Below are 17,079 nucleotides of genomic sequence, written 5' to 3'. Positions count from 1 at the left end.
CAGCTCCGATAGTCAAAATATTTAAGATACCTGAATGGTTGGTTGGGCTCTCTAACTGTTGTGGTCAGTTTAATGCTGGATTTGTGCCCTTAGTGGAGAATGAGATAAACAAAGGAAACACATTAAATATTTAATTAGTGCCCATTAAAGGCGTGAGATGACATCACCAGAAACATACTCAGGACACGAAACCATGGAGGAAATTCTAACCCACAGAATAAGAGATAAACAAAGTGACAAACCCTGGAAGAAAACCGAATTTATTTTTGAAAGGCCACCAAATTAACTAACCACTGAAAATGTAAGATAAAAATAAACTTTTGTCTGCATTATAAATTGGTGCAGTCTTCAAGATTTCATTTTTTTTGGCTGTGATATCAGATAGATATTTTTCATTTAAAGGGGGATATTTATTTGAAGTCCGAAGATAGTGCAAGTCAAACTAACATTGGTGATCAATAGTACCTCATCTGGTCATTTTCTGAGCAGATGGATGGGAAAGGCTTTTAGAAATTCCCTAGCTATTTTTTTTCTCTTCCAAATAATTCTGGAACATGGCACCCAACAGAATCCCACTGAATCAAATTTGGGACATGTTTTCTGGGAATGATATGCCTGGTAAGTGGGAGGCCTTCAAAAGCGAAATTTTGAGAGTACAGAGTTAAAGGAAAAGTTAACAGGCATAGGGGAACCTTGGTTTTTGAGGGATATTGGAGATCTAGTTAAAATGAAGGGAAAGGTGTATGGCAGTATACACAAGATACTTGAGAAGTATAAAAAAATGCCCAAAAAAACGAAGATATTAGAAGGGCTAAAAGACAAGGTTGCTTTGGCAGACACGGTGAGGGAAAATCAACAGGTATATTGAGAGCAAAATGTTAGTATGGGTCAAAACTGATCCTCTTGAAGTGGTCGGCTTTGTTTTGAGCCAAAAGAGGGAGAGATCTTAATTTTTTTTGCATCTGTATTTAGTCAGGAAACTGGCACAGTCAATGGGAGGGAGGCAAATGAGCAGTGAGGTCATGGAATCAATACAGATTAAATAAAAGTAGGTGCTTGCAGTCTTAAGGCAAATGAGGGTGGATAAATCAGAATCAGGATTTATTGTCATGAAATTCGATGTTTTGCAGCATCATTATAGGGCAAACCTTCATATTGTAACCATCTTATAACATCACTATATAAAATAATAATAATAATAATAGAGCATGAAAACTAAGGCAGTGTCTTTGGTTCAATGATTATTTAGGAATCCGATGGCAGCGGGAAAGAAGCTGTCCTTGTGCCACTGAGTGCTCGTCTTTAGGCTCCTGTACCTTTCTCCCGATGGTAGCAGAGTGAAGAGGGCATGGCCTGGGTGGTGGGGGTCTTTGAGGATAGAGGCTGCTTTTTTAAGACACCACCTCATGTAAATTTCCTCGACAGAATGATGCCTGGTGTCTGTGATGTCGCAGACTGAGTTAACAACCCTCTGGAGTTTATTCTTGTCCTGAGAGTTGGCGCCTCCATACCAGGCAGTGATGTAACCAGCCAGAATGTTCTCCACGGTACACCATTAAAAGTTTTCGAGGGTCTTCAGTGTCATACTGAATCTCCTCAGACACTTCACAAAGTGTAGCTGCAGGTGAGCCTTCTTTGTGATTGGATCAACGTGGAGGCTCCAGGACGGATCCTCGGAGAAGTTGACACCCAGGACTTTGAAGTTCTTGACCCTCTCCACAACTGAGACCTCGATGAGGACTGTCGTGTTCCTCTGACTTCTCCTGAAGTCCACAATCAACTCCATGGTTTTGCTGATGTTAAGCACAAGGCTGTTGACGTTACACCATTCAACAAGCTGATCTATCTCCCTCCTGTATGACGTTTGTGATTCTGCCAACAACTGTGGTGTCATCAGCAAACTTGTAGATAACCATTGGAATTGTGCCTGGTCACACAGTCATGGTGTATAATGAGTAGAGCAGTGGCCTAAGTACACATCCTTTGGGTGCACCTGTGTTGATAATCAATGAGGAGGGGATGTTGTTTCTAATTTGGACTGATTGTGGTCTTCCAATGAGAAAGTCAAGAATCCAGTTGGAGAGGTGGATACAGAGGTCTAGAGTTTGTAGCTTCTTGCTAGCACTGAGGGAATAATGGTACTGAAGGCCAAGCTGCAGTCTATGAGGAGCAGAAGTATGTATGAATTGCTGTTTTTGAGGTGATCCAGAGCTGAGTGGACAGCCAGTGATATTGCAATGCTGTGGAGTGATTGTGGGGATTGGCAAATTGCAGTGGGTCCAGATCTTTGCTTCGGTGTATGTTAATTCTGGCCATGACCAACCTCTCAGCATTTCATCCCAGTAGAAGTTAGTGCTACTGGGTGGTAGTCTTTGAGCAGCCCATGCTACTCTTCTTGGGTACTGGGATAATTGATGCCCTTTTGAAACTGGTGGAAATCTCTGACTGCAGCGAGGAGAAGTTGTAAAGGTCCATGAATACTCCGGCTAGTTGATTGGTGCAGATTTTCAGTACCCTGTCAGGTACACCATCAGGGCCTGATGCCTTGCGAGGTTTTGTCCTCTTGAATGGTATTCTGACGTTGCCTCAGAAACAGATATCACAGAGTCTTTGGCCTTTTCAGGGATGTTACAAGGCATTGTTTAGTTCTTCTCACAGTGGGTATAGGTGTTCAGCTCATTGGGTAGTTAATCATCAAGGACTCAGCAGTGGAGAGGGTAAAGAACTTCAAATTCCTAGGTGTCAACATCTCCAAGAATCAGTCTGGGGCCTCCATGTCGATGCAATAATGAAGAAACCTTGCCAGTGGCTCTACTTAGTGAGGAGTGTGAGGAGATTCAGTATCTCACCAAAGACTCTTGAAAACCTCTTGAGAATATTCTGGCTGGTTGCTTCACTGTCTGGTATAGAGGTGCCAACATTCAGGACAATAAAATAGCCTCCAGAGGGTTGATAACTTGGCCTGCGACAACATGGACACCAGTTTTCACTCTATCGAGCACATCTACAAAAGGTGGGGTCTTAAGAAAGCAGACTCCGGCCTCAAGGACCCCCACCATTCAGGCCATGCCCTCTTCACTCTGCTACCATCAGAGTGCATTCAGATCGGAATCTAGTCATTCAAGAAGTTAATGTCATTACAACAAGCAATTGGGAAGGAAATGTGATGTGGCCTTTCATGGGAACTTGAATAAGACTTGACAAGGAAGATAATTCTTCAGGATTTTGGTGAGATCACAGTGTAGGAAGTTGAGGGGAAACCTGATAGAGGTTATGAAATTATGAGAGACATTGATAAGATGGAAAGTCAGAAACATCAAGGGCAAAAACATCATATACTAGAGGACATGTTTAAGGTGAGGATGAAATTGAAGAGTAATTTATTTAATTGTATTTATTTTACACAGATTGTAGTAGGTGGCTGGAATGGCTGCCAGAAGTGGTGGAAAAAGACACAATGCTTGTGTTGAGGAGGCTTTAATATAGACTAATGCACATGGAGGAGAATCTGCCAAGTGCAAGCAGCAGATTTTCAGTTTGATTTTGGACATCATGTTCAGCATATACACATGGCCTGAAGGGCCTGCTACTGTGCTATATTGTTCTCCTGTTTACGTGACATATTTGCCTTCATAAGATGAGACATGGAATATAACGTTTGTTACGTTACAGCTTTATAAAACTGGAGTTTTGTGGGCAGTTTTAGTAAACACGGGAAGAATGTGATTGCGCAACAGAGTGCAGCTGCACCAGGGTGTGGCCTGGTTTGGAGAATTTTACTTGGGTGGATCGATTCAGCTTGTTTTCCTTGGATCAAAGGAAGCCAGAGAGACAAAAGTGTGAGGCATAGATAGGATACACGGTTAGAATTTTGTTTTTTACAAGGGAGGGGTATTAAAAACAAGTGGGCATTGGTTTAAGATGAGAGGAAGTTTTAAAGGAGATTTGAGGAAAAGTGGTTGATATCTGGAATGCACTGCCATGCAAGTAGTGTAATCAGACACAATCACTACTTTGAGGAGGCTTTTGGACAGGCTCTTGAATAGACAAGGAACAGAACGATTCGGACTGGAAACAGGCAAATGGGAGTGGTGTGGATAGATACAAAGGTCATCACTACATGGTGGGCCACAGGCCTATTCTTGTGTTGTATAATTTTCTGATAAAGTACACTCATCTGCTAAATCAGGTCCACGGAGAAAAAGAGAATAAAGTACCTTTAATTTTACATTTAATTTTCAACTTTCTTTTGATAATTACAGTAACTCTACACAATTTATACAGTATATTCATACAATAAAGCATCAGGTTAAGTAATACTTAATTATACAATGAGCAGTTAAAATATTTGCATGACATACATCTCTATGGGAACAAGTTGGACAACTATTCATCTGTTTTATTGCAATTCTTTCCCCAAATGGAAATCTGTTTCAAATATCTGAGACCAAGCATGCATACATAATGAAAACTCGGAACCAATACAGAATTGGACACATCATCTGTGTGAGAGGTATTTTATTTCTTTAAAATCTGTGCTTTTGCCCGGTTGATTTTTTCCAGGATTAATTGATCAGTAGCTGGAGTGCATTTGGAAAGAATAGTGTTCAACTCACTTTCATTTTTGCGTTCTGTTGCAACTTCCACAGCTTGATCTAGATCTCTGAGACAGAATCAAGAAAATTAGATTAGAGCAACACCTGAAGCAGAATTAAGAATGCTCAAAGACTATCTCAAACAAATACAAGAAAACTAAAAGAAAATAATGTTGGCAATGCCTGGAAGATAAAACTTAAGGGGCAAGGATTGGTTAGTATTTTCAATACATTTCATATTTAGAATAGATTTCTCTATTATGTCGCAATGACTGGCTAACATCAGCAATACAGAAAGCAAGAGTTCAAATCCCACAATGACAGGTTATGAAATAAAGTATTCAATATATCTGGTTATTTATGGGCTGGCATTAAATAAAATGAGCATGAGATTCTGGTCAAAATCCTAATCTTTTGACATTGGCCTACCTAATGTTATCACTTACAGTGCCATAATACATAGTTAAACTCTTGCGTTATTGGGGAAAAGAGACAAGTAACATCTCAAAATAATTATTTCTCTTTCAAAATAATAAAAAAATAAGATCATTTAAACTCACGAACCAAAATATTTATCCCATTTGATAGATACCTGGTCCAGGTGGACTTCATCCCTTGGTAAAAATGCCTCTACCCAGTATCAGTCCCAAGGTGTCCTAAAACTGCAGCAAAAGACTTAGCTCCCCAAATCATCACCAATTTGCTTTGGTAGTACTGAGATTCTCACACTGAGGATCCAGTTGTGTGAATTAGTTTCCAAGGCTCTCAAAACCAGATGGATGCCTTTTATTTTGGGGGAAAAAAATTAGTCCCAACAGGATTCACAATAACTTGAACTTCCCATTCCAATGACAACAGGTGAGAGTGAAATTTAAAAGTCTGCAGACAGTGTGATTGTAGTGAAAACACAAAAAATGCTGGAGGAACTCAGCAGGTCTCATCATCCATAGGAGGTAAAATTATATTACCAACATTTCAGGACTAAGCCCTTCCTCAAGGTATGGTGAAACAGGTGAGAGTGAAATTAAGATTATTAAGGAGAGGGGATCTAGTCAATTTGAGTCAATGATTTAGGCTCCAGAACAGGCTTTCAAGGAACCAGTACAGGCAGGAGATAAGGAAGCACATTTTTAAAATTTCAGATTTTGGAGTATGAAACAAAAACAGAAAATGCAGGAAACACTTAGCACCTGTTGAAAAAGAAACTGAGTATTTCAAGCTCTTCCTCAGGGAGAGTTTGAATTTGTAAATGTTGCAATTAAGTTTCTACTCACCCAACCATTATATATCCTTTCACCTTCTGCTCTGGGCTGACTTTTGCTACATACTTCTTAGCTTCATACTTGTTACGATGCTTGACACAGATTTCTACAAATGGCTAATACATGGAAAGAAAAACTGATTTAAAACAGAAATGCAAATCTTTTATAAAATCTGAAAAGCACTACTTTTTAAGATAACAGAACTCTTACCATATATCCTATTGGGGACTTCCTGCTTTTAGAAAATTTTTCAAGCTCCTCCCAGTGTCCTTTCTCTGCCAATGCAGCAATCTTCAGCCACCAAAATCTGAATGTACAAACAAAAGCTGTTACCATGCAAGGTGATCAGGTTTTATACAAAGTCTGAGATAAAACTGAGCACTTACGGGCATTGGAGAGATACAAAAGAGACTGCAGATGCTGGAATCTGAGAAAAAAATTAGTCTCCCACTGATAATATTTGACCCGCTGAGTTCCTCCAGCAGGTTGTTTTTTGCACTTTAAGTATGTTTGCTTACAAAACCAAATTGTAAGTAATCTTCAGTCCTTGCCTACTTCATCTCTTTTTGCATATAGACTGAAAATAATATATTCCTTCAATTATGCTTTTTTTGTTTTTTTTAATAATTCTGCTTCAAATAATTTAACTTCAAAGTTTGTATGTTTCCTATCAGTCTCCTAAATTATTATAGCAGTGAATAAGCTAAAAAATTAGACAATAAAGCAAATGTAGCCACAAAGCTGTTTTTTTTAACTGGAGAGAAAAGTTCAAATCAAGAAGAGAATCCAATGAGGATGTGAATAAATCTGTAACAAAAGCCTATTTCCCTCTCAAGGGCATTAATATAACAGACAGGGTTTATGACAACCCAGAAGTAAAATGAAATAATCCTTTTCCCATACAATTGCAGTCAAAGGTTGAGCTCCCAAAATGTTTATCCCATCACCGATTTGCTTTGGTCATACTCTGAGATTCTCACACTCAGGATCTTGTTATGTGATTTAGTTTCTCAGGCTCTTAAAACCAGACTGATGAGTCATCTTTCCTTAACCAGTTTGTCAGACTTACTCCAAAACTATAGCAACACTATCTATTCCAAGACTCTCAGAGAAATGTGTAGCAAGTCATTCAGTTGATGAGGCATTAGAGTTGGCATTGCAGGTGAATCACAGCCTATGAATGATTTCAAAAAGCAGCAGTGATGAACACTACATTCCCACTCTACATTCTATGTTTCAGTGTTTGGATGACCATAATAATACTTTGGGATTACACCAAATAGAGGTCAAGTTTCTTTTTACCGTTTCAAAAAGAAATACGAGCTGTTACAACCTTATAGACCGGGGTGGCCAATGTGGTTCGTGAGCCACATGCGGCTCTTTTACATTATGTGTGGCTCGCGGAAATGTTTGCTGCGACAGGAATTGTACATTTTATGTCAGAGCCACACGTGACCAAGCTGCCCATCTGATTAAGCTCCTGACGCCATGGGCATGTAAGAGTAAAAAAGTGTAATTTTTAAAATGTCTGACGGCTCTCAAACATCATAAGTTTATCGTATGTGACTCTTTGTTAAGCAAGTTTGATCACTCCTGTTCTAAACAATGACCTGATTTCTATTTGTGCCATGGCTGGATAATAGAGGCTTTTTTCATCTTCCAAATCTCACTTCACATGTGTCAGCTCCAAATGTTAGATATACTTTACCTTGACTTAAATAATTTAATTTTCTTAATTTTAGCATTATGTAAACTGGTACAAAAATCTGAAAAAAAAAATTCAGAGATATTCATGTTTTCATTTTACCTTTTATCAGGAATTTTAAACTCTTTGTAAAGCTGCTCAGCTTGTTTGTGCTTGTTTTCCAGTAACAGTTTGTAGACAGTGTCATGTAATGAGAAATCCAGATACGTTTTACCAGATTCCTTTTGCAAGCGATTCTGATATCGCAGCAATTTAATTTGATCTTCTGTGATCTAGAATTTGATGAAACAATAGGAAAGTTTAAATTCATTATTATTTATAATTCTCAAAACAGGGAACACCTCTGCTTACTACTAATGCAAATGTCCCCTTCCCCCAACCCCTCCAATGGCCTTGCCTCCTTCACCCCCCCCCTCAAAAAACCTTTCAACTACAAAGCTCTTCAGTATCATCCACAAGTTTATCCAACTGGATCATTCTCGTGCATAATCATGAGTATTGATAATACACCAAATTACATAGTCTCAGTTTGGTTACAAGTACACTGGCTAACTATTAGCAGAGGCCAATTACAGATGCTACCTTTAGTCCAATCGAATAGAATAGAAATCAAATCTTCATTTTCAGTGGACATTTTGGGGATCTTTCTTACTGCATGCAAACTGATAGATACCGTTTGAATATATTTAATTAATTTGTAGAGCAATTTGGGACATTCGAAATTCAGCAGGTCATGCAGCATCTTCAGGAAGTAAATGTTACATTTCACTTCATATAGATGCTGGATAACCTGCTGATTTCTCCAAAATTTTTGTGCATTGAATTACAATCACAGTGCCTGCAGACTTTCCTATTTAACTCAATATGAATGCAACGTTTTTTCCATTACTACCATGTGAATGTGCTAATTTTTTGCAGGAGCAAATTTGTCTTATTCTACTATTTACCTTTTGAAACACTGACGTGCATCAGGAATTGTACACAACCTACAATGCAATTGAGAATAATTTCTCTGCAGTTTTTCATAGGCTTTCACTGGGACATTTTAGCTTTGGTGCGGCCTGCTGTTGAAACAATGCAATTATGAAAAAAGGCAATTGGCATTGCAGAACGGTCTTCAGCCTTGCAAATCCAGAGGCCTGACTTCAAACCTGCTATCTGGGTGGAGCTTGCCTGTTTATTTTGTGATTATGAGTTTCTTCCCACATTAAAAATGTGGTGGGTGGCAGGTTAAATAGCTACTGTAAACTGCAGAAGAATTGAGGAGAGGGTTTGGGAAGTTATCACAGATGTAAAAGGGAAAAAGGGATTGGTGTAGAAGGGTGCTGGGTGAGATGGACTGAAAGGTCTGTATCTGGGATTTGTAGCCCTAGGAAGTCCTTTGCATATCTGCCCTGAGAAAGGAAAACTAATAGGTAAACAGTGATGCATGTGCCCATGATTACTGTACTCCAGAGTTACAGAGCTATGCCTATGAATTTAGAGTTAGTGAAAACCCTGTCCTCCACAGTTACACTGTTTCCATCATTCTCAGATTGATAATCATTAACGTAGCAAGAAACCAAAAGAGACAACAGATGTTGGAATCTAGAGGAAAAAACAATGCTGAAAAGGGTCTCTGGGTCAAGTAGCATCTGTGGAGACGAAAGGTGCAAGTCGATATTTTAGGTTGAAATTCTGCATCAGGACTGGGAAAAAGGAAAGATGGTGAATATGGAGCAGAATATAGGTGTCTTGTAGGTGATATATAAAACCAGAGGGGATGATCAGCAGATGGAACCAGGTGGCAATGGGAGGGATGAACAAAAGGAGAAGGAAAAAGGAGAACAGATGAGTGCGTGTGGGAGGAAAACATAAGGTGTGAGTAACTTGAAATTGAAAAATTCAACATTCACCCCATTCAGTTATAAACTCTCTGAGCATAAAACAAGGTGGTTTTTAGAATTTGTGTGGCTTTATCGCGACAGAGAAGGTCAAAGATAGCCAGATTAGTATGGGACTGAGAAGGATAAATGCAACTGGTTACTAGAGACAGCCTCTGTGGATAGAGCACAGGGGCTCCTAATGGTTTTCTAATCACCAATTTAGAGGAGCTACATCAAGAATGCCCCAAGGATAGGGAGGAGTGGATGAGGAATGAGCGGACCAGAGAGTCCTGAAGGGTGCAGTCCTAGTGGAAAACAGAAAGGCAGGGTGAGGGATGTGAAGGGCAGATGTTTTTATTAAAAACATACAGTATGATAACAGGCACTTCCAGCCCACAAGCCCATCCTGCCCAATAACCTCCAATTAATTTACAACCCCTGTAACATTTTTGAAAAGTGGGAGGAAACCAGAGCGCCCATGGAAAATTCGCGCAGATACAGGGAGATCATACAAACTCCTTACAGAGAGTGCTAGATTTGAACCCAGGTCTCTGGTGCTGTAACTGTGTCGTTGTAGCATTATTACATTGGAGCTGGTGTAAATGGTGGAGAATGATGTGTTGGAAGGAGGGGCTGGTGGGATGAAAGGCAAAAATCAGAGGAACAGATGTGCCTGGTAAGAGGAATTGGAGGGGGGGGGGGAGAGAAGGGTGGGTAGGTGTCAGATCAGACATGGAAGAAATGTGTGTGAAGGCCTAATTAAGTACAGCAGAGAAACCAACCTTCAAGAAAAAAGACATTTCAAAAACTCAAAAGCAGAATTCCTTATCTTTACAATAGAAGTAGTGGAGACAGAAATTGGGTAAAGGCAATGGCACTCTTACAAAGAGGCAGGATAGGAGATTGTATGTTCATGGTAGCACTGGGAATCAGTGGGTTTGTAGAGGATGCCTGTGGTAAGTCGGTCTCCTGATAACAGTCGGGGATGCAGAACAAAATAAGGAGTGTCATTTGACTTGTGACATGCTAGGGGATGTCTCAGTGACTTAAGATGTGCTGGGAGAAAAATCAACGCTAACTATTTCCAGTATATATTAATGACTAACAGTATTGCATCAGCTGGTCAAGCAGCATTAGTGGGCGTTTCTGACTGACAACTGGTCAGAGCCAGTCAACTTATACCAGGTGAACCATCTAACATTAAACCTGCTTTTTACTCTCAATAGATTCTGATTGACCAGCAATATCTGTTTCGCTTTATGGTTCCTAGCACCTAGATACAGAGTTGAATAGTTGGGAGCCTGTGGTCAGGTGAGATTTCTGTGATAGTTTACAGACGGACATCAGAGTCAGTTTCCCTGCTGAGCGAAAGAAGACACAGAAGAGGAGCTGCAGGGAAAATGACAACAGGCTTTGTATACCATCCCATATGTCGAGAAAGATGTCATAGATACAGCTTGCTAGCTGGTATTCCAAAGGTTTTGTCAGAGGTAGCAATTGTGAACTTGAAAAAGAGAAGTGCAGCCTCTAATACATGACTGACAAGAACACCAATACTGAGGTACAAATATAATAGAGCCACGGCGGGAGAAAAGGATAGGTGCAAAGTCAGAGTCAAATGGAAGGAGTCCATGAAGTTAGTTAAATACAACAATGAGAATTTTAAATTTAAAGCTTTGGGATTCTGGGAGTCAGCAAGGTTAGGCAAGTAAATCAACTGCTGAAATATGCTGCACCCTGCCTTCTTAAAGTCATGTAGAAAAGTTGCATACTATTTTCCAACAATATCCATGGTTAAAGGCTTCTGAAAGGCTGCTCAGTGCCAAAGCAATAATACAATACACCAGAGCATTGGAGAAACAAGTTCTTCCATAACAAAAAATACCTAACCTCCAGTGAACAGCACAGAAACAGGTCCTTCAGCACAACTTGTCAAAGCTAACCAAGCTAGTCATTTTTACCTGTATCCCTCAAAATGTTTTCAGTCTTTCTCTCTGTAAACTATTGGCACAATGAACTAGTAATATTTACAAAGATGTGTGCGTGTGTACAGTATGTTTCCGATGATCTAAAAAGCACTTTACCAAAATTCTCAGTGATCTGCAAAAAGTTTTGGCAGCGACATGACATCACAAGTTGGATAAAAAAGTTGAATTTTTTTTAACCTGCCATGATCAAGTGGGACACTGATGCACTGTTAGTACCATTTTGAATGTTGCTGCATTCATCTTATTTTTCTATGCAGAGATCACATTTTTTGGGTAAGAATTAAACTTTATTTCTTGCTTGAAAAACTTTCCCTTGTTTTTTGTTGTTGTTTTAACTGCTGATACAAATATTATGCTGATACTACTGGGCTGGGATCGGAGCGGGGACCTTGGGCAGATCTGATGACAGCGATGGGGAGGTGTCAGGGATCGAAATGAGGACCTTGGGGGCCAGGGCAGGTTCGGCAACAGACAATGCAAGTATTCTGCTGCTTAAAGACATTCTCAGATATCCAGAAAATGCAGTTAACTGAGTGTTTTGTATAATCAGAAACTTACTGTATATGTATGTGTGATGGGGAGGAAAGATGAGAATAGGTAACTTGTAGAAGAAAGCATAGTATGATTATAAAAATGTTCTTGCCCTCCCCCCCCCCCCCCCAATAAAGAAATAAAAACTTCCCCATAGCAAAAAAGGTGAGGCAGAGAACTGCGGACTGTCCATGAAACAGAACAGATGGATTGGAATCCTATTGCCAACATTGGTTAAGGTGATTATTCACTTTAAAGCATTGCATTCTTTCAGATGAAGCTGGCAAACTGCATAGGACTGAACTTCACAGAAGACTTTCCAGTGGTTCCAGTGATGAACGTTTAATGCAATTTTTAAATTATATTCCAGCAGAGAAAGTAAGACATGCGCTTTTCAACTTGTTCAACACAAACCTTGGCAGCAAATTCATTCTTAGCTTTACTGTATTCATCCACTGCACTCTGCAAGTTTGCTACTCGTCCTTCAATTGTCTGTGGAACAAAAGTGCATTATTTAAAAATAGGTAAAATTAGTGTAATGTAAAATAAAAGAAATAAATTATATTTCAGGATGTTTCACAAAATTAATCACACAAGACAAGGAAATATTAGGACTTATGACCAAGGGTTTGGCCACACTGGCAGGTTTTAAGGAGAATTGAAAGTTTGAAGTTTAAGCTGGGAATTCCACACTTTGGATTGTGGTGTCTGGAGGCTTGATTGTTAATGATATAGCAATTTAAACCAGATGGATAAGAAGCCATGTGACAGAATTGCTATCATAGGGGGCTGTGGGGAAGGAGAAGAAACAATGAATGATTTGAAAACTATTTTGCTTAATTGGGAAACACCATAAAAATCAGCAAGCACACTGGTGATGGAAAAAATGACAGGGTGGTAAGGACACAGTGACAAGAAGTGTTTAGAGGGCAGAACAAAAAGCAGATGATGGAATAGTCAAGTGAATAGATAACAAGGACATGAATTTCAGAAGCAAGTTAACTGTGGATGGCTGGTGTCAAGAAATGTTACTTTGATGGAATTAGGTAGACTTACTGATAACATTGGACAGTCCAAAACATTTCTTAATTCTGTTTGAACTACTATAAACCCCAAGCTAAAGTTTTTACAAATGGACAGATGTCTCTAGTGTTTGCACTGAGTAGTCCAGTAGGCAGGGCTGTTCATTGTCCCCAGTGCTGTTCATACTGGCCATTGATCCGCAGGTGAAAGCCATTTGGCGGGATCCAGAAATAAAGGAGTTCAAGGTGGGCCAGGTGGAACACAAAATCAACTTATTCGCTGATGATGTGTTAGTGTATTTGATGGATGGGGGGGGGGGGGGGGGGGCACAGTCATTGGCCAGGCTGAAGACCTCGCTGGAGGATTATGGGAGGGTATAGGATAAATCTCGACAAGAGTGAGATCATGACTCTGATGAAGGGGGACTACAGACAATATCAATAGGTAAGTCAATTCAAATGGCCACAGGAAGGCATTAAATATCTTGGAATAAAAGTAGACAAGGATTTACTCAACTTATACAAACTCAATTATCACCCTTTGCTCCTGAAGATTGAAGAAGATCTCGGCAGATGGAGAACTCTGCCCATAACTTTGGCAGGCAGGGTTAACGGTGTTAAAATGGTGATGCCAAGGCTACAATATCTATTTTAGTCATTACCCATTCCATTTCCCCAGGGTTTCTTTAAGATGCTCAACAGATGTGTCAAAAAGTTCCTGTGGAACAGTGAAATGGCTGGATTTGGGAATACAAAATTGGAGGAGGGGGGGGGGGGTGGGGTTTAAAATTGCCAGATTTCAATAAAATATTACTGGGCAGCCCAGACAAGGTTTATTGCCACATTTTTTGAGGAAGGGAACCCCCCCCCCCCCACCTGCGTACAAATTGGATTACATGCAGTAGGTAAAAAGGTAGCAGGAGAGTTTATATATAAATGGGACACTAAATTAATTTCAAATTAAACTGATAACTCCACACTAAAGCATGTACTTCAGACATGGCAACATATTGGATTGAAGGTGGGGATATCTCCCAAAATGCTCTTTACCCAGAACAATTTAATACCCATGACTCTGGATTCTGGATACCTGGTGCCAGAAGAGGATCAGGTCTATTGAGGATTGTTACAAGTTAGGGCAGCTCATGTCATTCGAGCAGTTGAGCAATAAATATGATTTGTTTAATAGAACATTTTTCTGCTATCTACCACTAAGGTCTTTTTAAGGGACAAATTGGGACCATCTCTGACCTTGCCCATGTGCAATGACATGGAGATCCTAATTTGAAGGGGGAATGTGTGTGTTTATTTCTATGATGTATTGCATGTTCCAAAGTGAGATCCTGAAGATGGGCTTCCACAGGTCGAGGGCAAGGTGGGAGTCAGACTTGAGCATAATAATCCACGAGCAGGGCTGGTCAGACTTGTATCTGGACAGCATGACAGCTGTCATTAATGCCAGGTACAGGTTAGTACAATACAACTTTCTGCACCAACTGAACCTCAAACCTCAAAAACTACATAAATCTAAACCAGAAATCTCAGAAATGTGCTTTAGGTGTGGTGTGGGGATTGGAACCTTTATCCATTCATCCTGGTTATGTACAAAGGTGAGATGCTTCTGGGAGGACCTGGGGGGGGGAAACGACATTCTGAAAAAAAATTACAAAAGTGGATTTCCCACAGGATCTGGAATTGTATCTTCTGGGTAACATTATGGACACAAGTTTTAAACTGTCCAGATAACAAATTCAGTTTGTGAAGGTTACCTTGGCAGTAGCCAGGAAATGTACAGCAGTCATGTGGAAGTCTAACTCCCAACTAAATATTACATGATGGGATTTGGAAATACAGAGTTGTATTCCCATAGAAAAAAAAAAATCACATATATATGGAAGAAATCTGATCCATTCGTTAGAGCAGTGGTTTTCAACCTTTTTCTTTCCACTCTCATACCACTTTAAGTAACCCTTATGCCATAAGTGCTCTGTGATTGGTAAGGGATTGCTTAAGGTGGTATGTAAGTGGAAAGGGAAGGTTGAGAATCACTGCTCTAGACCCAATTGTCACTGAAATATTTTGCTTGAGAAAAATTGTCACTGGCCCATTTCTTTTGGAGTTATGAAACTGTGCACATAACGAGTCAATTAGGTACGATTAAAACAGAGAGGCTTTCAAACTTTTTCTTTCTACTCACATACCACCATAAGCAATTCCTTACTAATCACACTTTCCATATTCTATTATTTTCCAATTTCAAGACGGGTCATCTTCAAAGAAACGTAAGGACAATATTCCGCATTACTATCTTATCATTCCAATAAACCAAACTTTGTAGATGCAGTTTTATGTAGCTTTAATTCACTGATATAAATAGATAAACATTTTGCTTAACTTTGCATCAAGATTTTCAAAATGATGAATAAACAAAGCACTTGACTATATTAAAAAACAATATAAAATGATAATAAGAGATGATTAAGACCATAAGAAATAACCAAGACGAATTTAAAGAAAAGTATTTCGATGTTTACGTCCTTTTCATGATTCTCAGAAGATTGATAAAGCAAGCTCTGAGTCTGCGTGGATATTACAACACATGACATCATAGTAACACTACAAACAATACTTATCCTTAAAGGTATGGACACAAAATTACTAAGAAGCAAAAGGTTTTAACCTTTACACACAGAGCACCAATGGTATGGGAATACTTAAAGTGTGAGTAGAAACAAAATGGTTGAGAACCACTGTGTTAGAGTGTGGGAACCCTATTTGAAATTCATAGGTATATGAGTTTATCTTTTCACCCCTTTAGAATAAAGGAAATGAAGTAACCTGTCCCTGCAGGGAAATGATTGGGATCAAAGAAATGGGATATGATGCAGATGATGGGCTCTTGTTTTTTTTTTGGTCCTTACCTCTTTTTATTTAAGTACCTTGGGTTTTTTCAGTTTTTTGCTGACCTCAAAGGTATTTGTGTGTTTTTTTTGTTTTCTTCCTATTTGTATAAATTATATAACTTTATTCTTGGTTTTATTAGGGCATGAGAGGAGGGGGTAGGGAGGGGGAAAATCGACTCAGTATGTTATACATAAATGTTGTAAGAAAGTGTATATTTGCCTGAACTTACATGAGACTTTGAAATCAAAAATAAAATATTTTTAAAAAACACTGGACAGTCTATGACATTCATTGCAGAGTCAAATAATATACCAAAGTTAGGGAAAATATAGTTCAGGTTCCTAAAGTTGAACAATGGAATTTGTGACAAAAGAGTGAAGTTAAAAGCTCCTCATGCATACTAGATGCAAGTGAAGCAATCCAATAATTCACAGATCAGAGAGAAATCACTGAAAATAACAAGGTGCATATAGAAACTCTTTTTGGAACGTAATTCAGGACACAAAACACATGAACAGATCTCTTAGAATTTCAATATTAACACCACTGTCATCAAAATGCCAAAAATTTCAGATGCTGAAAGGGATCTGCTGTTAATGTTCAGATGAAAGGTCATCCACCTGAAGTGGAAACCATTTTTCTCTCCATGGAAGATGCTGCACATATCCAGCATTTATTTTTATTTTTATTTAACATTGTGGTAGCAAAGAAAACACTTGTTAATTTTTGATTCCTACCAATTATGAGTGGAACAAAAGGTGCTGTATTATCTGAGAATGGTGTGATTTGTTCATCTTAAAAGTCAGGGCAAGTTGCGAAAGATGAGAAGGAATCGTGATTTGATATAATTACAACTTTGAGGGCAGTTTCAGCAGGGGATAAATCCCCAGAGAATATTCAACTATGGAGTGTGAATATGGTTTTCAAAGGATACAGCATAATCCTTGACAGGGAAAAGATATTGTAGGTGGTTTACACTTTACAGGCATGGAAGAGTTAATCTTTCAGTTAACACAGATAGCATAGTCATTCACACAATGTTATTATGGTGCCTGCAACCCAAGTTTGAATCCACCACTGTCTGAAAGCTATTTGTATGTTCTCCCTCTGTTCACATGGTGCTCTGGTTCCCCTCCCACATTCCAAAGACAGGAAAATAGGTTAATTGGTTACGAGGGTGTATTTAGGTTGCATAGGCTTTACTGTT

The 17,079-nt window shown here is 39.2% G+C and overlaps 1 protein-coding gene across 1 annotated transcript in view; it reads right to left on the bottom strand.

Annotated features, from left to right (window-relative positions):
- Positions 1 to 4,199: 4,199 nt before the first annotated feature.
- Positions 4,200 to 17,079, bottom strand: part of vps16 (VPS16 core subunit of CORVET and HOPS complexes) — an 86,651-nt gene continuing 73,771 nt past the window's right edge. Inside the window, exons 20-24 of the mRNA XM_069934500.1 lie at positions 12,361 to 12,438; positions 7,665 to 7,834; positions 6,068 to 6,164; positions 5,870 to 5,973; positions 4,200 to 4,663 (exon numbers count right to left, since the gene is read on the bottom strand). Of these exons, the coding sequence (XP_069790601.1) occupies positions 4,519 to 4,663; positions 5,870 to 5,973; positions 6,068 to 6,164; positions 7,665 to 7,834; positions 12,361 to 12,438 (594 nt within the window). The 3' untranslated portion in view covers positions 4,200 to 4,518. The remainder of the gene's footprint in view (positions 4,664 to 5,869; positions 5,974 to 6,067; positions 6,165 to 7,664; positions 7,835 to 12,360; positions 12,439 to 17,079) is intronic.

The sequence above is a fragment of the Narcine bancroftii genome, chromosome 4 (assembly GCF_036971445.1).
Source record: "Narcine bancroftii isolate sNarBan1 chromosome 4, sNarBan1.hap1, whole genome shotgun sequence".
NCBI lineage: Eukaryota > Metazoa > Chordata > Chondrichthyes > Torpediniformes > Narcinidae > Narcine > Narcine bancroftii.
This window is presented reverse-complemented; position numbering and strand designations above follow the sequence as displayed.